Source organism: Glycine max, chromosome 1 (genome assembly GCF_000004515.6).
Source record: "Glycine max cultivar Williams 82 chromosome 1, Glycine_max_v4.0, whole genome shotgun sequence".
Lineage (NCBI taxonomy): Eukaryota > Viridiplantae > Streptophyta > Magnoliopsida > Fabales > Fabaceae > Glycine > Glycine max.
The window spans coordinates 25,169,618-25,196,294 of record NC_016088.4 but is presented as its reverse complement, the minus strand read 5'-3'; the positions used below and the strand labels follow the sequence as shown (position 1 = coordinate 25,196,294).

The window sequence follows — 26,677 nt, the reverse complement described above, 5'->3', positions numbered from 1 at the left end:
AAATATTTTCATTTAATATATTGTATAAATATTAAGTTATTAAATATATTTAATTTAGGCAAACATAATTACATTTAAGTATATTATTATTTTACTCACCAAAGACTTAAATTAGCTGACAAGATATTATTTAAACGTAATTAATGATATTAAATTTTAGCCCAATGTGTTTTTTTATTAATAATTCTATTTAACTTTATGGTTCTTGTTTTATTATTTTTATTTGTATGAATTGAACTTAGAAACACATTAGATATTAACACATTATTTAATCAATTGAACTCTCTTAGTATTGCTTTATTTTACTTGAATCAAATAGGGTGGGTCAAACAAGAAAATTACAACTTTACTTAATTTATATTTTTATTTCACTTCATACGCAATGGAGTATATAGAGATACAAAATATTAAAGATAAAATTTTAAAATTAAATATTATATTTTTCTAAGCAACAAATAATTTAAGATAAATTAAAACTCTTAAAAGATTTATTACTTTTTCTTAAAAAAAGATTTATTACTTTTAAATGAAAGCTATATTATTTTAACAAACTATTTACATTGATTTTAGTGCACTGTAAAGTTAAATAATTTACAATAATTGGTTTAGTCAATCCTCATTATTCAAATCCAAAGTTACCTCAGACGGTGAGAAACATGATAAACTGAGAATCATTCTATAAAAAAAAAATTTAAAATGTTATTTTTAAAATGGAAGAAACTGGCCAAATGGTAAAAGTCTAGTGTAATCGGGCGAAATCTCCGGAAATGAATTGAAATTTAGAACTTTTTTTTTTTTTTACCAAATTATATGATTTCGTAAAATTATATACCAAATTAATGTAGTTTAAAAATTACTTACATAGGTGATTTTGATGTTTAATATTAATTGTAATTATAATCGATATATATAAGTAATGTTTTACCCCAGTTAAAAAGATGTCAAAATCACCTACCTCTTAAATATAATTTTCAAACTACACTAGTTTGATATATAATTTTATCAAACTATTGGTAAAAAAAGTTGAAATTTAAAATATCAAGATTTAGCTGTGTTTTGTTAAAAAAAATGAATAGGATAGGACTAGAATTTAATAAGATTTAATTTATACATTATAATAAAGATTGTATGTTCATGTTAGATGTAATAAAAGATGCCTGAAGTTTTGAAGGGTTACATTTGTCCTCTCCTAATGTTCATAAAATACTGGTTCATTGTAATATATGAAATATGTATTTATATATTCACAAAAAATTATAAAATATGTATTTTGTTCCTTCGAAAAACTTATAAGCAACGTCGAATTTTCTGTCATCACTCATCAGTGACTAATAAAATAACTTTTGGAAATCCCTTTTACGTTTTAAAAAAACTTAAATATGATTTTAATTTCTCAAAAATAGGGTTATTTTAATTTTAATTAGTCATTTAATTCTTGAAAAAGTAATTTTTATTTAATTTTTAAATTTTTATAAATTATAGAAAATAGTTTTTTACTTTTTTTTTTCAAAAGAAATCAGGTTTAAGTAAAAATTTTAACGACAGTATAAAGCATATAAGAGAATCTTTGCTCTAGTATAAAATAATTTCTGGTGTTTCTTTAAGTTTGTTTGACGGATAAATTTTTTAATCTTAAAAATAAAATATGGAAATATTATTTTTGAGTATATTATTAAAATGAGTTTGATTAACTATTAAAAATATTTGAAAATATTTTTTATATGTTCAGAAATAATTAAAATATATGTTTGTTTAACATGCTTTTTTTCTAAATATATATAATAATTATTGAAATATCCTCATGATTAAAGTTTGTTTAAAAAAATACAAATGTGTCCAAAGTATATACAAATGTAACAACCCAAAGTTCCAAAAAACAATGCCAAAGAAAATCACTATAACCTGTTACAGTGTCATAATTATTTTATCCATGATTATATTTTATCCGAAAAACCTACGTGAAGGGAGCATTAAGAGGGTAGTATGGTAGGGGATAATAAGGAGACCCTATTGTATTTTTACTCATCAAGAGTAATTTATGAGTCAGAAATAAATATTTTCTACTTCCTCCATCTTAAAGTTGAGATTATTGACTCTAACAATAAAATATATTTAAATTTAATTATTTCATTACTTCTTAATAAAAAGCGGCGTAAATGTTTCCCCTCCCCTCTAATATTTCTGAGATAAAACAATTTATCCATAAAACAAACCCACCACAATATTAGTAATAGACTTTGCAAGATTATATGGACTCGGTTGGGTCAACATAGGCGTTACTTCTCACTACCGAGTCCCGAGTCCCGAGTCCCGAGTCCATGCTTGTTTCCTGGAGGGATCTTTTACCCAATTTCAGTTTTTGCATAATTTTTTAGTTATTTGCCAAAACTGTTAAGAAAGATAATTTAAGCTTTAAAGCAGAGATAGCTTTAAATTCGGGTATAAAGGGTTAGAAATAAGAACTCAGTTGAGTCAATTAATTAGTTAAATAAAGCAATTAAAACTTATTTAATTAGCTCATAGTATTTTATTCTTTTATTAAAATTCTCATTAAAATATTTTCAGTTCATTAATTTAGCATTTAAAAAATATTTGTATATCATAAAATAAGTAAAAATATAATAAATTCTGCAAATAAACTTCAGTGTAATTAAAATTTTTAAAATAAATTACATAAACTCGACAATTTTGTAAAATTGCGTGAACTTTCCTTACTTTTTTAACATTTACATTGAACTCGCTTTAAGGAAGTCTGAAGTCTGATGTGATGTTTTTTAAACAATTAAAAGGATATTAGTGTATATTTTTAAATAACTAAGTGGATCAATATAGTGTATAAATGAATATCAATGTATATTTTTAAATAATCGAGAGGATTAATATTGGAGTAGATAAAGACCGTGAGTGTTTATGCAAATTTAATGAAACTTGAGGGGTGTTAAGTGTAATTTATTTTAATTTTTAATATAGAATTAATATTTACTAAATAATAAAAACATACAAATTATTATTATTTCTATCTCTTTTTATTTAAAGTTAACATTTTTTGTTATTGCATAAACACTCAAACCATGATACCTCTGCACCAACTTTGACATGAACAGCCTGCCTTAAACTTTAATCATTAACAAGAAATTAAATGTTTTTCTTTTCTTTTTGTGAAGCCCTTAGTCAACATGGGTAATGATGAAATGTTAGTTCCCTTTCACTCACCAGCAAAATGTTTCCATCACTGGTCAATTCCAAAAATTAAACATTTTAGAGAGAGGTACTTAGCTTCAGGGAAAAATTCACATTTCAATTTGAAAATATATCATCCATTAGGACAATCACATTACACCTTTATACTATCCTCTAATTCCCCAATAGACCAATTTAGTTACCCCACTAAAAAGTTAAGAAGTTTCAGGCTGGCCCCTAACCGCACCAAAGAGTGATTAAATGATATTCCTTCATAAAAATAATGATTCCCTATGTTATCTTTTATTAAAAGTATTCCATAAAAAAAGTATATATTACTCTATAAGTTTCTAAGATGTAGGTGGTCAGGATTTGAACTAGGTACACACAAAAACGTTACCATAAGTTAGTGATGATAACTGGGAAGACTTGATGTCAGTGGGTTTACCTTATTAACACACTAGTCTACAATGATTTCTTTTGTCAACCAAAACTGTTTTTGCATTAACTCAGTTTTCATTTGTAGTCATGGTCCTATTGACTATTGACTAATTAGCAACAAAAACTAGTGCACAAGTGGCAAGCATGTAGGTGCTGATATGTTCATCATAAATACATGAAACTTTGAAACGGTTTATATGCATCAACCGCTTCATATAAAAGTTGATGCACATTTCATTTTTCATCTTAACTGCAAAACTCAAGGGAAATCCTCTTTCTCTTCTTCTCTGATTTTATAAGTGAATTAAAATGGTCTCAGATTCTTGCCCCCCTCTTAAGGTAATGGTTTTGTTCTGTTATCAATGTGGTCTAGTCAATATTTCTAGTCTAAACTAAACTCTTTGTTACGTCAGATATTTTTCTTATTCTTGTTGCATGTTCTGCACTAGTAGGAACCTGAATCAGATAAAAAATGGGAGGAAAAGGGTCCCCCTCGCAATGCCAAATGGTGGTACTCAACTTTTCACGCTGTGACAGCCATGATTGGTGCAGGTGTTCTCAGCCTTCCCTATGCCATGGCATATCTAGGATGGTAAAGTACAACTCTGCCTTTAAGTCTTTAACATATCACAAAAAGGTCTCAACTTTAACACAATATTTGTTTTAACCATGGTAAAAGAGTCTCAGACTCCTTGCTAGGACTTTAATATTCTTACAAGTTATAATTTTTTGTGTTCATTATGAGACTAATTCTATATTTAAGAATTAGTCATACTTAAAAAATTTTCGTCATTCTTCAAGGATATATTATTTGAAAATGAAACTCAAATTCTCTCCCACAAACTTAATAATATATGTTGTATATTTTGATTAAATATTTCAAAAAAGTTAAATATCCTTTTAATCAATTTATCACCTATTTTAATGTGTATTAAATTCATATTTTAATTAAAATTATTACCTATTTTAATTGCATTAATTAACAATTATTTTTTTAATTACAAAAAATATTTATATTGAACAAGGTGTAGAGGATCAGTAAGCACATATCTTTTCTTCATCCTTTCATCTTTAATTGCATTGAGTTCCTGAGTTTTTCTCACAGAAGAACCTGTTAGCTCTGTTGCCCCGATAATTGGGAAGAGCCTGTTATATTCCAAGGGACTTACGCATCATGTGGATATGTCCTTGAGAACAGTGTGATTTCACACGTCTCAGGCTTAATCTATTGAGACCATACATGTTTATGTAGATGCGGTTTGCAGATGATCAGTTCGTGATTGATAATTGATCGCGATTTTGAACGTCAAGGACAACAATATATGTAGCTGAAAGTTAACTTACTTTGTTTTACTTATCTTTGCAGGGTGCCAGGGACCTTGATTTTGTTGATGTCTTGGTGCCTGACTTTAAATTCAATGTGGCAAATGATCCAACTCCATGAGTGTGTCCCGGGAACCAGGTTTGATCGTTACATTGATCTTGGAAGACATGCTTTTGGACCAAAGCTAGGGCCATGGATTGTGCTGCCCCAGCAACTGATTGTCCAAGTTGGGTGTGATATTGTTTACATGGTCACTGGTGGGAAGTGCCTGAAGAAGTTCATGGAGATTGCATGCACCAATTGCACACAAATCAAACAGTCCTATTGGATTCTCATTTTTGGTGGCATCCATTTCTTTCTTTCCCAGCTTCCCAATTTCAATTCTGTTGCCGGGGTTTCTCTAGCAGCTGCTGTGATGTCACTGAGGTACTACTTGTTCCCCACATTTCTAGGGGAATTTCCATAGTGGTCCCAAAATATTAGGAACCATGAGTAATTTTAAATCAAGACGATTCATTTTGTATTATAAAGTATGTTTCTTTTTAATTAATATGAAATGGATGGTTTTGATGCAAGGATCATTTTTGGTCCTTATGAATTTTTGGACCATTGGAAAAGCCACTCATGTGACTTTTCTAGAGCACTGACTATTAAACATGATTAATATTATTTAACATTTACCAGTTTTGAGTGCTTGCAGAGCTGGCTTGACATTTTGCATCCATATAAAGAATATTCCTAGGAAAAATATTGTTTCGATTCTTCACAGAATATGTTATCCATGTGAAAACTGAAAAGCTGTCCCCTGATGCTCAGAATTTGATAGGAGGACTAAATTTTTTGTAGAATGGTATCTACAAATTTACCCTTTTGGTTATGTTTGTGAACAAGCAAAGCCATATGGCTTTTTAAACTTTGCAGAGTCGGTTGATAAAACTATGCATTTAGAGAAAGATCTTTGCTAGAACATGGTTGAATTAATTAAAATAAAATATATTAAATAATCTTTTCTCACTCATAGTATTTCTGTAAATCCAGTGGCTTCTAATTAGGTTGTAATTTATGCAATCTACAATGCTTAACATAGTTTGATCATGCTGCTGATATTACAAATTTTCAAATTATATTAAAAATTATATATACTAGTTAAAAAATGTGCCACCACTTACCTGACATAACACAGTATCTTCTGTTCTTTTCTTTACCATTTTGGGATAAATGCAATAAGAACATATAAAGTACAAAAAAAAAAAAAGTTAATGTGATTTATTGCTTTTAGTTTAAATAACACTACCTTACTCTGATGGTACTTTTTCATTGCAGCTATTCAACTATATCCTGGGTGGCTTGTTTGGCTAGAGGTCGTGTTGAGAATGTTAGCTATGCATACAAGAAAACCACTTCTACTGACTTAATGTTCAGAATTTTCAATGCACTTGGTCAAATTTCATTTGCATTTGCTGGCCATGCAGTGGCCCTTGAAATTCAGGCCACAATTCCATCAACCCCTGAGAAGCCCTCAAAGATACCAATGTGGAAAGGTGCTATTGGTGCCTATGTCATCAATGCTATATGCTATTTCCCAGTTGCACTTGTAGGATATTGGGCCTTTGGAAGAGATGTTGAGGATAATGTGCTTATGGAATTTGAAAGACCTGCATGGCTTATTGCCTCAGCTAACTTGATGGTGTTCATTCATGTTGTTGGTAGCTACCAGGTACCAACACAACACAAGGATATGCTATTCCTACCCAAATTAAACTACTCTAGTATCTGACTGGCCTTATTAATGTGGAAAAATTGGATTCCAGGTTTATGCTATGCCTGTTTTTGACTTGATTGAGAGCATGATGGTCAAAAGATTTAAGTTCCCTCCAGGAGTAGCACTTAGACTTGTTGCTAGATCTGCTTATGTAGGTGAGATTTTCAAAACCATCTATTTTTTTGGTTTAAAGCCATAAGTATTTTCCGTTAAAGGCAAACTTGCTCAATGGCAATCCTGTTCGAGTCAGATAAGATCATTATAGGTGATATCTCTATCTTTGAGTATTTAATTCAACTCCTCACACGGAACTCGAATTCGAGATTGTTGGTTAAATTGAAACAATCTCTAGGTAGTTAATCAAACACTCAGCTGTTTTCATAACCATCTATGCTGTCACTGCAAAGCTATTTTCTTCCCCGTAGTTATTATTTGTACGAAAATTCATGAAGTAACCAGAGATTGTTAAAATGTTACAGCTTTTACATTATTCGTTGGGGTCACATTCCCTTTCTTTGGTGATCTGCTTGGGTTCTTTGGTGGATTTGGTTTTGCTCCTACTTCATACTTTGTAAGGCTCTCTTACAATATCAATATCCTCATGCTTGTGTTAAACTACAAATTTACAAGAGTTAATTCAGAACAGAGGATTAATAATTTGGTTTATCGATTGTTCAGCTTCCTAGTATAATGTGGCTGATAATCAAGAAGCCAAAAAGATTCAGCACCAACTGGTTCATCAATTGGGTAATGATTAATTTACTTTAACATTTTTTTCTTGGAGTTGTTTCCTCTTGGCATTGACCCTCAATTTTGTGTTTCTTCTCAGATTTCAATATACATTGGAGTGTGCATTATGTTGGCATCTACAATTGGTGGCTTAAGGAATATTGCCACTGATGCTTCTACTTATAAGTTTTACACCTAAACTATTTTATATTATTGCAAAAATATGTAGCATGAGCAATTAATCTAGTTAATTAGACTGGAGTTGGTGAATGTCTAGTTGATAATGTCCTTTGTTCCTATAAGCAACTAGCCTTTTAGTCTTCTTTCTCTCCTTTTATTTTATCTTAGTGAGATGTTAATTTATTAATAGAACAAATAGTTTTAATTGGCTTCATAGTGGTTTATAATTTACATTATCTTAAGCAAGTGGTGAAGAGGTTTAATTTTCATATATGTGGATAGAAAAACATATGTTAAGAAAAGTATACTCACTAGATTTCAATATATTGAGAAATTAGTTATTACCTTTTAACTTAGGGATGATAATGGGTAGGGTTTGGGTAGGGTGTCCCCACATCCGTATTTAAAAATATTACTCGTACCGAGTCTCATATTTGCACGGGTAGCAATTTTGATCCCATTACCATACCTATTTGGTACCTATATATTCATACCCGCATCCACCATCCACACTTTACTTATGCATAAGGTTAATAATAATAAGTCAATAAAAAATTAATTAAAACAATTGCTAGTAAAAATTCATTCTTAAATAATTCAAACATAACATTAAAAATAAACAAGCATAATATTGATTCGTCCATACTTAAGTCATAAATAAACAAAATTACAAAGATAATCATTTAACATAGCGATTGTTAAAGTTAATGTTCTAATTGCTTAACAAAAATCATTATTAAAGGTTTAATGTTTTCCACTTTCTGCTAATGATATTATTAGAGATTAGAGACTTAGAGTATTAGTCATAAAAAAATAATTATTTTTCAGGACAAATTATATATATATATGCAGTGTCAGGAGATAGGATACTATAGTACCTATATCCACACCCATATTCACGGAAATTTGCGGGTATATATATGTCTCGTACCTAGCCCTAATATTGTTGGTAATTACCCATCCCGCTTATACACGTTGTCTCCCTACTACTTCTAACCAAAAAATTATCTAGTTTAAGCCTTACAACAACAAAATACCTCGAGTTTACTAAAAACAATTTACAATGCCTTTTTACTTTTTATTCAAAGGGAAAAGATGAAGAGTCAAACTTCGATATAAAAGAATTTGTAATAATCAAAGTACAATGCTCAATCAATTAAACTAAAATTTACATTATTTGGACCAAGCAAAATTTATTTATGTTATACTTTTTAAGTTTAATGGTGATGCATTGATAATGTAATATAATTTGACAATGTTATTCAATCACATATAATCGTTTTCATAATTTTTAAAATAATTTTATAAAAGTCAACAAACTTATCATAAACAATAGGTAAATTGTGATTGAATGTCATTATGAAAAGTCGGTATATAATATTTTTTTTCTCTTAGTTTGTCCCATTAGTGACGAAGATAATACAAGTAAAATTATCAAAAGTAGCTGTGTGTATAGAAGTACATATCAATTAAATTAAAGCATGTTCCCGAGATGTTTTTATTACGGATAAAAATTTATTTTGATCCATGAAACTGTGAGATGGTTATAAATTGGCTTAGAAAAATAATTTAATAACAAATTGATTACTAAACTTTCCAACTTAATGTTAAATTGGTTTTTGAACATTATAACTTAATGATAAAACTAAATGATCTCACAAATTTAATGACAGAATCAATCTGTTGCACTTTGTGCACATTTAGAAATTAAATTTAAATTTTTTGTCTTTCAAGAACCAATTTGTCATTAGCTAACTTTCAAGGACTAAAATAGGTATTTATCCTTTTATTTAAGTGATCACAACTTTTGAAGCTTTGAAGACGTTCTTTTGACATTTTTGTAAAGAAAAAATCTTACAACATTTGTTTTAGGTTAAAATATGTTTTAGGTCCCGAATAAATTACAAATTTTATGTTTGTTTCCTGATTTTTTTTGTATTAAGTCCCTAGTAAAATAAAAAAATTTATATTTTTTTGTCCTTGACACTTTTTTTAGTCTCCGATAAATTAGTGAATTTTGTGTTTCTTTCCTAATATTTTTTTTTTGTTATTAGTCCCTTGAAAAAGACCAATAACAAAATAAAAAAAATTAGGGAGCAAACATAAAATTGTTTTTTTTATTATCAAGGACTAAAATAAAGTGTAAATGATCAAAACAAAATTGTTGTTTTATTATCAACGAAAAGAAAATTTTTATTAGAAAGTAAATATAGAATTTAAGTATTTACTAGAGATCGAAAACAAATTTTAGATTTTATTTTATTGGTGAAAACTTATCACTAAATAAATTAACTCTTGCCATTGTGTTCTTCTATGATAACGCCTCAACCGACAATTCATTTAGTCAATATTTTCAATTTTCAACCGACTTCTATTTCTTTTTATTTTAATGGTGAGAATATTTACGATGAACTGTTTCATTGAAAGAAGATAGAACAAATATTGTGTTCGAACTTTTTTGACAAAATTGTGTTTACTTTTTCTAAACTTTCCAATTCATTAGGAAAAAAGACCATGATTAATTAGGAATTCGGTTGGGAGATAAATAAAACCTGACAAAAAATTATTTCCACTAAGGATTGAACCCGAATACTACTCGAACGATTTAACCTTAATTTTACTATATTAACCACTTGTGTCCAATCACTTGGTTAGAAAGTATTTGAAAAAAATGTTAGACGTATGTAAAAATAATAAATAAATTATTAAGCGGTTAGTCAATTTCATTTTTGGTGCCTCAATGGAAAATAGAGACGTGTAAAGCATATATACTCTCACTAACACATTTTCTTTTATTAGTTTATTTATATATATATATATAAATATATATATATATATATAATTATATAATCAGAAAAAATTAAAAATTCATTAAATAAAATGTAAAATTTACAAATTTTTGTAATTTTAAATTAATTTTAGTTAATAAAATTAAAATAATGTATTAGTAACATTTGTATGAAAACTATTATAGCTCACAAAAATTAAATAATATACAATATGTGATCTCAAAAAGTATCAAAATAGGTAATGCAAACTATGTGAACTTTGATGAAATAGTATAATATAAAGCCTAAGAGAGAGTAAAATATACTAAGCAGAAAGATACATAGGTGACAAAATATACCCTAGACTACCTATATCAAAATACATCAAAAAGGAAAAACTAGAGCTCAAACCAGTTACCCATATACAACATCCTCCCATAAACAGTGTGAATGTATGTATACATGATTTTGATGATGTTAAAGAAGAATCTAACAAGGCTGCTTCAAATGATAAGCATTTGCTTCAAGAATAATTCAAGATTGCTTCAACAAACAAAGCCTTGTTTCAAGATTCACTAAAGACCAAGCCTTGTCTTAAAACAAAGTGCTTTCAAGACATGTAAGGCTCTGGTAATCGATTACCAGGAAGTGTAATCGATTACCAGAAGACAAGGTTGAGAAATAGCTGTTGAAAAATGTTTTGAATTTGAATTTTCAACATGTAATCGATTACCAGCAACGGAACTTTGGAAATTCAAATTCAAAAGTCATAACAATTCAAATTATAACTGTGTAATCGATTACACAAACATTGTAATCGATTACCAGTGGAAAGCTTTTAGAAAATCTGCCAACAGTCACATCTTTTCATTAGATTTGTGAATGACCATCAAAGGCCTATAAATAGGTGACTTGGGCACGAATTTTATGAGAGAGTTTTGATTGATCAAAATGTTTTATCCTCTCAAAAGATTAAGAGAGTTTTGCTTGGCAAAAATGTCTTATCCTCTCAAAAGACAATGAGAGAGATTCCAAAAGAACTTCGTTTTCAAATGCTCTCTCAAAAGAAATCCTTGACCAAACACTTGCAAAATCTATAAGGATTCTTACATGATCTTCATTGTAATATTCTTCTCTTGAAGAGAAAATTCTTCTTCCATTCTTCTTATTCAATGAGATTGGTTAAGAGACTGTAAGTCTCTTGTTGTAAAACATCTGAACACAAGGGATGGGTTGTCCCTGTGTGGTTCAGACTTTGTAAAGGATTTTACAAAGATAGTGGAAATCTCAAGTGGGTTGCTTGAGTACTAGACGTAGGCACGGGAAGTGGCTGAACCAGTATAAAATTGTGTTTGCATTCTCTCTTCCCTTATCTTATTTATTTTGTTGCAATCAATTGTGTCTTGCATGTTTAAAGAACATTGTTAAATTGATTGTTGTTGCTTCTTCTGCATTCTAAGCCTATCCCTCTTGAGATTATTGAGGCCACAAGGTCCAACAAACAGTACACCCCAAACCTCGAGATAATCCTAAGAAGAACCCTCAAATGGATCCTCTTCGGGTTCTTCCTCAAGATCTTAGGATCATCCTTCATGTCTTCTACAAAGTCCTTTGGTAGGTCCTCCTCAATATCCTCGTCCTTTAGTGCATCTCACAAAGATATGAGAGACATCATCTCTATGTACTTGGAGCCGTTCATTCCATAATCTCGAAAGAAACTCCCTTGTGACAACAGATATGTTGAAGGAGGTGTCTTTGTATGTCGGTGGTAGCCCAAAGCTCTATCTTGATAAAGCATCATCAACAAACTCAAATATATTGGGCACAAGAAAGGTTCATACTCTATCTTTATCGTTTGCGAACCCAAAGTGCACCCATCCCATGAAGATGTAATGTCTCTAGTAAACATTGTGGGACCATCTGTTAACAGTGTCAACCAAATGCATATCCAAGGTGTGCTCCTCTCATCCATCAACCTTTAAAAATGATAAAATGTGTGGGTGAGTGATTGAGCATTTGTATTTTAATATTTTTATAATCGTCTTAGCTCAATTGACATCTCTTTGATCCTTATTTTCTCACCTTTAATCAGTTTTGGTCTTAGGAAAATGATTGAGCTTAATTGAGAATTATAGCTAATTTTTTGGATTTTGTGCTTACTTGACCTATATGCCTTGTGCAAGGCCTAGAGGACACTACAAAACTCCAAATAGAGAGTGTGAGTAGTACCTGGAAAGTTAAGAAAAAGATATTAAATTTTGTAAGAAATAAGATTTGGTCAATTATGTTATTTTGAAGGTCAAATTAAGCTTGGAAGTCAAAACCTCGACACTTGAATAATTGGGCTATGAGTTTGGACTTTGTTTTGTGTAATTAGTTTAATTAGGTAGATTAGATGGGCCTAATCAAGGCCTATCCTTTTCTTCTTAGTAGTCACTCTATATATTAGTGTTAATTAGTTAGTTCACTTTGTAAAAAACAAAATTAGTTACTTGTTGTGAAAGTTTTCTCTTTTCTCTATTTTTCTCTCAACTGTTCTTTATTCTTCTTCCTCTTTTCACTTCTATCAAAATTTTGTGGCTTTTCCATTGGTGATGATCATGGAGGGCCAAACACTTCATCATTACAAGGATCCACTCCAAGCAAGGCTAAATTTGAGTTTTGGTTTAGTATTTCTAATTTTTGTGAATGTTCATCTATCTTTCCAATCCTATTTTCGATTTTCATGGTTATGATTATGCTTAGGATTGAAAACAGATTAGGTTATGAATTCATTTTCTAATTTCGAAATTTAATCATAGATTGTTTGGATGAGTTTTCAAGCTAATTTTCGATCTCAAACAATTTAGGAAGATCGATTCGATTGAACTACCTCTAATGCATTTGAGTGAACTTTCACACTGAACATCATTTGTAGTAACTGTGATAATTCGATTTGATTGGTTTGGTGAATTGGATTGATGCTATCAAATTTGACTTGTATTATGTTCTTGTTTTGTTTTGTTTCTTCATCTCTGTTTTTGTGTGTTTTTGTATTCTTTTATAGTCGCTTACAAACTATTCGATAAAATCCCCCCCCCCCCATTTCTATTTATAAGTGAATGAACATAGGAACCAAATTGAATCATATTTATGAGTTCGACCTTGATTAATTCTGTGCTACAGAATTTCCTAGTTTTATTTGTTTTTTAACGATTTGACAATCGTTATCAGTGAGTCTCCCTCCTCCTTTAAACCAACACAAAAATGACCATTCAATCACATAAACAAACGTCAACCACTTCAATGTGGTGCTCTCAAGGGTTTCACTCATATCCCTAAGTGCATTTCCAAACTAATCCTTATCTCATCAAATCTTGGATCCGTTGTCACTATAACTCCTAAAACTCAGTGGTTTTACAAAATTTAAGCTGGATGATTATTGGGAATAAACACATGATAATGTTTAGTCGTTTAGTCGGGGTTGCTAAGTTGGATAGGTGATCCAAAGTCACACCTTAGCACCTTACCCCCAATGATGGTCACACCTACAATCATTTCTCAGGTACCACTTTGTGGTCATTCAATCTCTAAGGATTGACTCCTCATTGACTCTCCCCACTAAGATTGTTCTTTACATGCTTGTGTGGACTCCTCTGGCAAAGGTACCGAACGACGGTCATCAACTCATCACATGAAGCTCCAAACACCTTTAACATTGAGTATTCAATAGGTTAATTAGATGGGCCTAATCAAGGCCTATCCTTTTCTTCTGAGTAGTCACTCTATATATTAGTGTTAATTTGTTAGTTCACTTTGTAAAAAACAAAATTAGTTACTTGTTGTGAAAGTTTTCTCTTTTCTCTATTTTTCTCTCAACTGTTCTTTATTCTTCTTCCTCTTTTCACTTCTATCAAAATTTTGTGGCTTTTCCATTGGTGATGATCATGGAGGGCTAAACACTTCATCATTACAAGGATCCACTCCAAGCAAGGCTAAATTTGAGTTCTGGTTTAGTATTTCTAATTTTTGTGAATGTTCATATATCTTTCCAATCCTATTTTCGATTTTCATGGTTATGATTATGCTTAGGATTGAAAACAGATTAGGTTATGAATTCATTTTCTAATTTCGAAATTTAATCATAGATTTTTTGGATGAGTTTTCAAGCTAATTTTCGATCTCAAACAATTTAGGAAGATCGATTCGATTGAACTACCTCTAATGCATTTGAGTGAACTTTCACACTGAACATCATTCGTAGTAACTGTGATAATTCGATTTGATAGGTTTGGTGAATTGGATTGATGCTATCAAATTTGACTTGTATTATGTTCTTGTTTTGTTTTGTTTCTTCATCTCTGTTTTTGTGTGTTTTTGTATTCTTTTATAGTCGCTTACAAACTATTCGATAAAATCCCCCCCCCCCATTTCTATTTATAAGTGAATGAACATAGGAACCAAATTGAATCATATTTATGAGTTCGACCTTGGTTAATTCTGTGCTACAGAATTTCCTAGTTTTATTTGTTTTTTAACGATTCGACAATCGTTATCAGTGAGTCTCCCTCCTCCTTTAAACCAACACAAAAATGACCATTCGATCACATAAACAAACGTCAACCACCTCAATGTGGTGCTCTCAAGGGTTTCACTCATATCCCTAAGTGCATTTCCAAACTAATCCTTATCTCATCACATCTTGGATCCGTTGTCACTATAACTCCTAAAACTCAATGGTTTTACAAAATTTAAGCTGGATGATTATTGGGAATAAACACATGATAATGTTTAGTCATTTAGTCGGGGTTGCTAAGTTGGATAGGTGATCCAAAGTCACACCTTAGCACCTTACCCCCAATGATGGTCACACCTACGATCATTTCTCAGGTACCACTTTGTGGTCATTCAATCTCTAAGGATTGACTCCTCATTGACTCTCCCCACTAAGATTGTTCTTTACATGCTTGTGTGGACTCCTCTGGCAAAGGTACCGAACGACGGTCATAAACTCATCACATGAAGCTCCAAACACCTTTAACATTGAGTATTCAATAGGTTAATTAGACGATACCTCAATAGGGGTCCTAAAATCTATGGTAGTGAATAGTCAACAATTCATGAGATAGCATGTTGTGCTGAATGCCTTAGCCCAAAAACTCTTATTCAACCTTGAATTGGATAACGTGCATTTAACCTTTTCAATAAGGTCTTGTTCATTCTTTCAGCTACTCCATTCTACTGCAGAGTATAACATATATGCCTTCATCTTTATAGTATTAGTTGAATTCCATAGAATAGAATTCCAAGCCATTGTCAGTCCTAAGATAGTTCACTATCTTTCTTATTCGTTTCTTCATAAGAATTGTCTAATGCTTGAAACATTTGAAAACTCTAGATCTCTACTTCATCATGAATACCCATGCCATCCTAAATTAATCATCGGTGATGGAGAGGAAGTACCTTGCTCTTCCTAGCGATAGAACTCTTCAAGGCCCCTAGCAGTAAAAATGGACATAGTCCAAATATGGCCTTTGTATTGTGCAAAGCCTTTGGAATTTCGTGTGATGTTGCTTTCTATAGACACAGTGCTCACAAAACTATAGGAGTTCCACCCTATGATTTTCAAAGTAAGCTTTGCTTGCTTAGAATTTTCAGTCCTTTTTGATAACTGCGAAATTTATGTTAATTTGATAGTCATTTTTGGCTAATAATGAGTGCAATTTCTTCACTTTACTATTGTTTTTAATGAAATAACGAAGAAATTAACATCTTTGCAATTTTTGATTAGCAGAAGTCAAAAGAAGAATATTTCAAGTGCTTTAGAGAAAAATTGATGCAAGAATTGAAGAAAAAGCCTTGAAGAAGAATTGGCAGACTTAGACAACTCGCTCAACGTGCAATCCAGGCTTAGTGTGCACTCTTGCTTAGAGGACAAGTTCAGGCTTAGCGCACAGCTCGCTCAGCGTGCAACCCAGGCTTAGTAGGAAGAAGACCCACAAGGAAGCCCAAAGGCGCGCTTAGCACGAAAGCTCGCGCTAAGTGTGAAGTCAACATGAAAAGTAAGCTACCTTAGGCCTATAAAAGGAGTAAGAAGCATAAGGAAAAGGCACATCGAGTCTTAGAGCTCTCTAGTGAAGAAATCCAAAGCCTGAGCCTCTCCCTTAGGGGAAACCATCTTTCTTAGCCATTCCCCCCTTTCTTTCTTCTAGTCATCCAACCTCTTCTTCCATTCATATTAGCCCCTGAAGTGTAAAGTCTCTCATGGCTATAAGAGGCTAAACCCCTTTTGTTGGGAGCCTGGAGGCCAAACTCTTGTAATGTAACTCTGTCCATTATCTATTTAATGCAATTCCGTTTCTATTGTTCTTCTTTGTGCTTTTCTGTTATTATGGCCTGATCATCCATATAATGTTTGGAGGGTAATGCATTGAAAATTGGTTATTTTCCAAAGAACTGGGAAGGGTATCTAAATAAATTCATTGCTAGAAATAGATTGACATTTGTTTTGCCCAATAACTTTTTCATCTCTTATCTTAATGCGATTTGTTATTTTTATCTCTGCAATGAAATTTGGGGAAAAAGGATAAATAAACTAGGCTCTTCGTGCGGGAAACCAAAGATAGAGTATCTTAGTAGATGCGGGTGGAAACATGAATTTCATTAGATAGAGAAATTTTTTTTACATTACATTATAAGTAGTTTTGGCATGCTAAGCCCCAATGTTATCACATTCCGACTTCATCTTTTTGCATTTAAATTATTATTTATTTTTCTTGTTATCTTTTTATTTGCCTTACTCTAAATTTCACACTTCCAATTCCTTATCTTTTCTTCTTCTATTTCTTCTCATTGCTTAATAATTCGGCTTGCATCACTTAAGTACAACCAAAGTCCCCGTGGATTCAACACTTAGACTTCCATTTTAATCTTTACTACTTGTGATAAAATTGGTACACACTTGCCAATGAGATAACAAGTTTTTGGCATCGTTGTTGGGGATTTTGGTTTTCGTACTTGGTTGTTACAAACCCCAATTTGCGGGCAATCTTTCTTTATTCTTTTATTCTTTATTTAATTTTTGTTTTAATTCTTTTACCTTGATAGCCTGCACGGTGGTGTTTCTTTTTCTTGTATGCGAGGTACATCTATAGGGGAAAATCTTGTTCCCTTGAACCTAGAGATCAAAGCGACTTGCAGAAGGAACAACACTGCAAGAAGAAGGAGAGAGCAATAAGAGGTGTAGGGTAATAAAGGAGAGAGAGGACCCTCGTTTAAGTCATCCTCTCTCTCTCTCTCTCTCTCTCTCCTATGACCACTCCACATCCTTTCTTTAAAGAACACATTATGACAGGAGACCATCCACAAGGAAGACGCTAAAGGACTACTATAGCTCGGCTACACCTCAGTACTTCAACAACATAGCCAGACCTATTTAGGCGGCCAACATCACTTACCCACATTCCCTCATCCAGTTGATCCAAGGGAATCTATTCCATGGCTTACCGAGTGAAGATCCGTACGCACACCTTGGCACATACACCGAGATCTGCAACACGGTGAAGATAGCAGGAGTGCCAGAAGATGCCCAAGGCAGGTGTCACCTGAAGTCAGAAGAAGGAGGATGCTGAAGCTGACAGAGTATTGCAAGATGCTAGCAAAGAGGAAGGAGAGGATACAAAGAGGGAAGAAGATGATGAGGGGAAGAAGAAGAATGATGAGGTCTTAATCCCTAAGACCAAGAGTCAGTTAGCTCGGGAGGCCAAAAGAGAGATACCCCCAGCCTCACCAAAGGAAGCACCATTGATGGCAGCTTGCTTGAGAAGCTTCTATGGAGGTTGGATCTTTGAGCTTCAATGGGGTCCTTCAATGGTGATTTTCCACCATGGAGATACAATGGATGATAAAGGAGAAGAGGTGAGAGGATGATGCAATCCTACCCCGTAAGAGCATTGGATAGAAGACTCCAAGTAGATTGGGCCAAAGATGCAAGAGAAAGCCCTAGGGTTCTCATGAGCCTTAGGGTAGATTTCAGGCCCATGGGCTAAGTATGAGCCAACTTATCTTTGTACATATTAGATTAAGGTTTCATTATTTTTGGGTCTTGTATTTAGGGCTCCATAATGTAGGTAGGGTACCCTTGAAATGTAGGATTTTTCAGTCCTTGTATTTTAGGGCACTTAGACTAGTTTTTGTATTAGGGGTAATTTTGTAATTTCACATGCAATGAGTGAATATTTGATGTGTGTGTTGGTAAATAAATTTAATTGACTTGGGAGAATCCCAATCCAATTAAATTTTAGAGGGGGAGGTGAGCATTTGCTTTCTACATCCCATTGCCACATCATATAGTCACACTTTGTGCATGTCCTTCATGCTTTACATGCCTTATGACACCTAAGCACACTTAGTGGAGAATCTTGGACTTGATCTTGGATTAGTGGGCTGAACCATAGCTAAAATTTACTAATCATAATTAGTGAAATTTTAGCTCCAAAATTTGGCTCCACAAATTCAATTTCAAATTCAAGTAAAATTTGAATAGAAATTCAAATTGCCCTCCAATTTTGTGTGACACTTAGACTATAAATAGAGGCCATGTGTGTTCATTTTTTCAACTTTGATCATTTGAGAAATACACTTCAAAGTTCAGACCTCATTTGAGGCACAAAATTTCATGCTCCTTCTCTCCCTCCCCCTCCACTCATCTTTTTCTACCTTCAAACTCTTATCCATGGCTTCCTATGGTGGTGAGCTTCTTCTTGACTCATCTTCTCCTTGAAGTAGCATCTCCAATTATCTCTCTCTTCCTTCTCCATTCCGCTACCATTCATTTTCAAGAAGAAAAGGACTCCATTGATGAAGAAGATCCAAGGCCTACAAGCTTCACATAGGAGCTACATCATGTGGTATCAAAAGCATCTTCATCTAGGTGATGTTCTTTTGCTTCCTCTATCTTTTTGTTTGGTCAATTCACTTTAATTCCTTATTCTTCATCTTATTCTCCATGTATATACTCCATTGACTTGTGGTTTGGTGCTGTTTAGAGTAGATTCAAAAAAATAAATCAATTAAATCTTAGATCTACACTTGTTCTTGCATTTCTATGGTTCAAATTTTATAGATCTACTCTTGAATCATGTTTTTGTGTTGATTTTAGGTTCTATCATTTTTTAGTCATTATCTTCTTGTGCTGAACCTTTAGATATAAATTTTCTTCCAAAATATTGATTAGAAAAAAAACAAAAATCTAAGTGTAAATCACTTAATCCATGTTTAGTCATAATAATTGTCACATTATGTTCTAAGTTTGTGTTGAATTTTTATTTTGTTGATTGAATTCTAGATACATTTGTTCATGTATTCTTGTCATTCTTAGCCTATATTTTGAATTTTGAGTCTAATTCATGCATGTTATTTAGTTCATAACATGTTCTAAATCAATTCCTAGAAGTAGTCTTGTTGTTGAACTTTTTTTGTTTTCTAAGTTTCCTACATGATGCCTATAAAGAAATTGAGTTGTGGTGCTGATTTGTGGCTGGATTTGTGAATCAAAATAAGTCTTAAGCTCTCTTGAATTGTGTTATTCAAGATAATTGAGCATAAGCAAACACAAATTGTAACTATCCAAGTCTTAAGCAACATAAACACTACTCCTGATTTCTAGGTTGAAATCGCTGGTGCTGACAGCTTGAACATACAAACTTGTATAAATTACTGAGAATTGGTCACTACGTGTTTTGAGCTGAACTTTTTACTGAAGTGTCTAGACATCTAGACCAAAATTATAAAAAAAGAAACAAGCGATTTGGAATAAAGGAAAAAATAAGAAAAATCACACAAGTTGGCAGAAAAATTAGTGTCCAGGAAAAAAAAAGTAAAAGGGAAGTGTGCTTGTTGTTTTGGCTCGAAATTTATTCTATAATTGGTGCCTATTTTATACCAATCTTAGTTATGAAATTTCAATTGAAAATTAGTGTGAAAACAAGTTCCAAAACTAAAGGTTTCTTGAGTCCTTTTTTTTAGTTTTTTTTTTACTTTTAGTTTTTTTTACTCTACTCTAGAGTCATTCTAAGTTTCTCTTTGATTCCTAGCTTGCTTTTATGTGCTTTTCATCACTTTAATTGTTGAATAATCCTTGAAAATTTGTCTTGTTAAAACTCTATTGGTTTAGCTTTCATTTCATTTTTTTGGTCTTTGGTTATTTGTTGTCTCTTTGTTTCCTTGTTTGTGAGTTGCCATATAGGGAATTAGAAAGGAGGATTGGTTCCATCCCTTGAAGAATTTGAGTCAAGAAGCAATGGGAAAACCACCTTAAGAGCTATTGGACTAAGAAGCACTCCAAATTGAGTGAATCACCAAAGAGAGAACAACCATCAAAATTGAGGACCTTTTTGTAATTTTGTAATTGACAATTTACTTACTTTCATTGCTTTCAAATTTTGTAACAGAAAGGCCTTTCATTGGAAGTAAGTGGGGAGCCTCCAATAGGCCACCCTACTTCCATTCGTGTGTAATAATTTTAGGCAATTTTCCCTTAGGATTGTGAGTGTTTTGTTGGGAACCTTAAATGTGGTCATCCAAATGCTCTTAGGATTCGCCTAGTTTACATTTCTTGCTTACTTTCATAGCTTATTTCCTTTACCTTCCATTGTCAAACCGCCTAGATAGCTTGCCTTTTACTAATTAGTTTTTACCTTATCTTTCACACCTCTTTTAGTGTTTATTTTGGCTAGTTTAAACCATAGTTTCTTTTACCTTTTCTTTTCAAACCCTCAACAAGAAAGAACCACAACTTAGGAACCAACATGAGTCTTCATTCTTCATCTAGTGTTAATGGTGATTGTTCTACTCCTAAGGACTGTTTGTATAAGATATTAGATGAGTTGATATCCCTTAAGTTGTGGAAAGAAAAACAAGAGAGAAAAGAAAAAGGAAAAAAAAGAGTGGAAGAAATAAGTCAAGATGAAAGAGAGAAAATAAGAGAGGAAGAAAGAAGGAAAATACTAAAAGAGTTAAGAAAAGAAAAACATGCCTCCTATAGTAGTCATAACTCTTGCAAGAGCCTAAGTGAAGAACTTCGTGACTATTATGAAGGAAGGCATAGGTCACATCTTAGACCTCACTCCCATAGGAGAGAAAAGAAAAGAAAAGAAAGCCTCAAGAGGCTAACATTAACCTCCCATACTTCCATGGGAAGGACAATGTGGAGGCTAACTTAGATTGGGAAATAAGGGTAGAGCAACAACTTAAAAGGAAGTCTACTTCAAAATCTTATGGCTCTCACTCTTATCCAAAGAAAGAGCAAGGTCAAGGCATCTTAGGGGTGAAACCTTCTAAGCCCAAAGATGATAAGGGGAAGACAATAGAAAAGCAACCCCTTAAGGCTAGTACGCAAGAGAAGACTAGCTGCATGAAATGCTTTAAATGTCTTGGAAGAGGACACATTACTTCTCAATGCCCCACCAAGAAAACCATGATTATGAGGGGCAAGGACATTTATATTAGCCAAGATGAGGCTACTACTTCACCTTCCTCTAGTGAAAGTGAAGAAGTAAAAGGGGAAGAATCTAGTGAAGAAATCTACCCCCAAGAAGAAGGACAACCTTTAATGGTTAAGGAGGAGTGTAAGGAGATAAGTGTCTCCTCCAAGAGATTAGCTAAGAAGGAAAAACATTTTGAAATAAAGACAAATATTAAAGAAATTTCCCCTCTTAGACAAACTCCACATTTTATCCTTTGTAAAAAGACACTTGTTAGCATTGCCACACCTCTTAGGCTTGAGTTTATTCCTCAAGTAAAGGAGTTGTTGGATGAGGGTTTGATTCGCAAGAGCTTAAATCCTTGTGCTTTGTTGGAGCCCAAAATAGGTATTATTGGGCACTAAATCCCTAAAATAGGTGGTATGATGAATGTTTTGAGTGGTACAACCCTCTTTTGTAAAATCACTCGTGCACCTAACATCTTCATGATTTATGTACATAAGGACTCATTAGGTAGGTTTGTTCTTATTTTTAGTTTCAATAGAAACTTAGGTACTCATATGGGACACCTTAGGTTTGTCATACTTTTTGGTAGGAATAATCAACATGAAAATACAGAAAAAGGTATGTTTTATTACATTACTTTTCTTAATTTTTTAAATAGTGATCAAGGGGTTCCCATGAACTCTAAGAGAATAAAGGTCATTTCTGAGTGGCCCACTCCACCAAGTATAAGGAAATTATGGGGCTTGCATGGCTTAACAAAATTTTACAAAAGGTTTGTCCCATATTTTTCTATACTTGTAGCACCACTCACTAAGTTAGTGAGGAATCATGTTCCTTCATGGCAATATGCCCAGGAAATGGGTTTTCAGACCTTACCTTACTTCAACTTCCCAAACACCACTGATATGTATGTTTTTGTTGTTTTTACAAGTGTTGAGGAAAAAAGCCCAGAGTTTCAAGATCCTCGGGATTTGAGGTCAAATCCTTTTCAATGGGGAGGGAAACATGATGAAGCTCCTATGTGAAGCTTGTAGGCCTTGGATCTTCTTCATCAATGGAGTCCTTTGCTTCTTGAAAATGAATGGCAGCGGAATGGACAAGGAAGAGAGAGATGATCAGAGACGCCACTTCAAGAAGAAGATGAGTCAAGAAGAAGCTCACCACTATAGGAAGCCATGGATAAGAGCTTGAAGGTAGAAGAAGATGAGTGGAGGGGGAGGGAGAGAAGGAGCACGAAATTTTGTGCCTCAAATGAGGTATGAACTTTGAAGTGTATTTCTCAAATGATCAAAGTTGAAAAAATGCACACGCATGACCTCTATTTATAGCCTAATTGTCACACAAAATTGGAGGGAAATTTGAATTTCTATTCAAATTTTACTTGAATTTGAAATTGAATTTGTGAAGCCAAATTTTGGAACCAAAATTTCACTAATTATGATTAGTGAATTTTAGCTATGGTTCAGCCCACTAATCCAAGATAGAGTCCAAGATTCTCCACTAAGTGTGCTTAGGTGTCATGAGGCGTGTAAAGCATGAAGGACATGCATAAAGTGTGACTATATGATGTGGCAATGGGGTGTAGCAAGCAAATGCTTACCTTCCCCTCTAAAATTTAATTGGATTGGGCTTCTTCCAATTCAATTAAATTTATTTACCAACACACACATCAAATATTCACTCATTGCATGTGAAATTACAAAACTACCCATAATACGAAAACTAGTCTAGGTGCCCTAAAATACAAGGGCTGAAAAATCCTACATTTCAAGGGTACCCTACCTACATTATGGAGCCCTAAATACAAGGCCCAAAAATAATGAAACCTTAATCTAATATGTACAAAGATAAGTGGGCTCATACTTAGCCCATGGGCCCAAAATCTACCCTAAGGCTCATGAGAACCCTAGGGCCTTCTCTTGCATCTTTGACCCAATCTACTTGGAGTCTTCTATCCAATGCCCGTATGGGGTAGGATTGCATCAGAGGAGGCACCATCTACTAGAGAATAAGCCATGGAAGGAGAAGCTTCACCACCAAGAGAGTGCCTTGGATAAGAAGCTTAGAGAGGAAGCTTCAATGGAGGAAAAGAATAAGAGAGAAAGAGAGAGGGGGGGGGGGGGGGGGGCACGGAATTGAAGGACAAAAAGAGGGAGAGAAGTTGAACTTTGAAGTGTGTCTCATAAGTTTCACATTCATCAAAGATACAACAAGTGTTACACATGCTTCAATTTATAGCCTAGGTAGCTTCCTTGAGAAACTTACTTGAGAAGCTTCCTTGAGAAACTTCCCTGAGAAGCTTCTTTGAGAAGCTTCCTTGAGAAGCTAGAGCTTAGTTACAAACATCCCTCTAATAACTAAGCTCATCTCCTTGAGAAGCTTCCTTGAGAAGCTAGAGCTTAGCTACACACTCCCCGTATAATAGCTAAGCCCACCCCATGCCAAAATACATGAAAATACAAAAAAGTCCCTACTACAAAAACTACTCAAAATGCCCTGAAATACAAGGCTAAAACCCTATACTACTAGAATGACCAAAATACAAGGCCCAAAAGAAGGAAAAACCTATTCTAATATTTACAATGAAGAGTGGACCCAACCTTGGCCCATGGGCTCAGAAATCTACCCTAAGGTCCATGAGAAACCTAAGGCCTTCTTTAGCAGCTCTAGCTCAATCCTCTTGGAGTCTTCTATCCAATACCCTTGGGGGGTAGGATTGCATCTACCGTAGTTGCTGGTGCCATCAAAGAAGGATCCGGAGCACTAATTTAAGTGATTCCTTGACATCTTCCAGAAGGTGGAGATTACTATCCCTTTTGGAGAGGCCCTACAGCAGATGCCGCTGTACACAAAGTTTCTAAAGGACCTCCTCACAAAAAAAGGAAAATACATCAACATTGAAACCATTGTGGTGGGAGACAATTGCAGTGCAGTAGTTCATAAGCTACAACCTAAGTTCAAAGATCTAGGAAGCGTGACCATCCCATGTTCTATTGGAAGTGTATTAGTAGGTAAGTCTCTTATTGATTTAGGAGTAAGCATCAATCTGATGCCGCTTTCCATGTGCAGGAGAATAAGGAACCTGAAGATTGACCTTACGAGGATAACGCTCCACTTCGCAGACCGCTCCATCACGAGACCATATGGGGTGGTTTAAGACGTCTTGGTCAAAGTCCTCCACTTCACTTTTCCAGTGGACTTTGTAATCATGGACATTGAAGAAGATGATGAAATTCCATTGATCCTAGGGCGTCCATTCATGCTGACTGCCAAATGCATGGTGGACATGGGGAATGTGATGTAAGCTCCATTGGAGCTTGTAGGCCTAGGATCTTCTTCATTAATGGATTCTTTTGCTTCTTGGAAGATGAATGGCAGCGGAATGCAGAAGGAAGAGAGAGAGGAGACACCACTTCAAGGAGAAGATGAGTCTAGAAGAAGCTCACCACCGTAGGAGGCGATGGATAAGAGCTTAGAGGAAGACGGAGATGAATGAAGGGAAAAGAAGAGAAGAACACAAAATTTTATGCTCTAAAAGTGCTCTGAAATCTGAAGTTTAATTTTCAAATGATCAAAGATGGAAAAATGCACACACATAGCCTCTATTTATAGCCTAAGTGTCAACAAAATTGGAGGGAAATTTGAATTTCTATTCAAATTTCACTTGAATTTGAAATTGAATTTGTGGAGCCAAATTTCAGAGCCAAAATTTCACTAATTATGATTTGTGAATTTTAGATATGGTTCAGTCCACTAATCCAAGATCAAGTCCAAGATTCTCCACTGAGTGTGCTTAGGTGTCATGAGGCATGTAAAGCATGAAGGACATGCACAAAGTGTGACTATATGATGTGGCAATGAGGTGTAGCAAGCAAATGCTCACCTCCCCCTCCAAAATTTAATTGGATTAGGCTTCTCCCAATTCAATTAAATTTATTTCTCAACACACACATCAAATATTCACTTAATGCGTGTGAAATTATAAAACTACCCGTAATACGAAAAACAAGTCTAGGTGCCCTAAAATACAAGGGCTGGAAAATCCTACATTTCAAGGGTACCCTACCTACATTATGGAGCCCTAAATAAAAGGCCCAAAATTAATGAAACCTTAATCTAATATGTACAAAGATAAGTGGGCTCATACTTAGCCCATGGGCCCAAAATGATGGAAGCTTGCTTGTGGGGCTTCTATGGAGGCTGGATCTTTAAGCTTCAATGAGGTCCTTTAATGGTGATTTTCCACCATGGAGATGCAGCAGAAGACAAAGGAGAAGAGGTGAGAGGAGGCGCCATCCACTAGGGAATAAGCCACGGAAGAAGGAGCTTCACCACCAAGATGAGCCTTGGATAAGAAGCTTGGAAGGATGCTTCAATGGAGGAATAGAAAGAGGGAGAGAAGGAGAGAGGGGGGAGCACGAAATTGAAGGAATAAAAGAGGGAGAGAAGTGGAACTTTGAAGTATGTCTAACAAGACTCTCATTCATCAAAGTTACAACAAGTGTTACACATGCTTCTATTTATAGACTAGGTAGCTTCCTTGAGAAGCTTTCTTGAGAAAACTTCCTTGAGAAGATTCTTTGAGAAAACTTCCTTGAGAAGCTAGAGCTTAGCTACACATACCTCTCTAATAGCTAAGCTCACCTCCTTGAGATGAGAAGCTAGAGCTTAGCTACACACCCCCTATAATAACTAAGTTCACCCCTAAGCCAAAAAAAATATGAAAATACAATAAAAGCCCTTACTACAAAAACTGCTCAAAATGCCCCGAAATACAAGGCTAAAACCCTATACTACTAGAATAGCCAAAATACAAGGCCTAAAC

The 26,677-nt window shown here is 33.7% G+C and overlaps 1 protein-coding gene across 1 annotated transcript; it reads left to right on the top strand.

Moving 5' to 3' along the window:
* Positions 1-3,536: 3,536 nt before the first annotated feature.
* On the top strand, positions 3,537-7,830 carry LOC100815493 (lysine histidine transporter-like 6). Its single transcript, XM_003516790.5, has 8 exons — positions 3,537-3,960; positions 4,074-4,213; positions 4,988-5,371; positions 6,269-6,662; positions 6,757-6,862; positions 7,187-7,278; positions 7,386-7,454; positions 7,537-7,830. Exons 1-8 carry the CDS (start codon positions 3,931-3,933, stop codon positions 7,633-7,635), a joined length of 1,314 nt encoding a protein of 437 aa, XP_003516838.1. The 5' UTR covers positions 3,537-3,930; the 3' UTR covers positions 7,636-7,830.
* Positions 7,831-26,677: the final 18,847 nt, after the last annotated feature.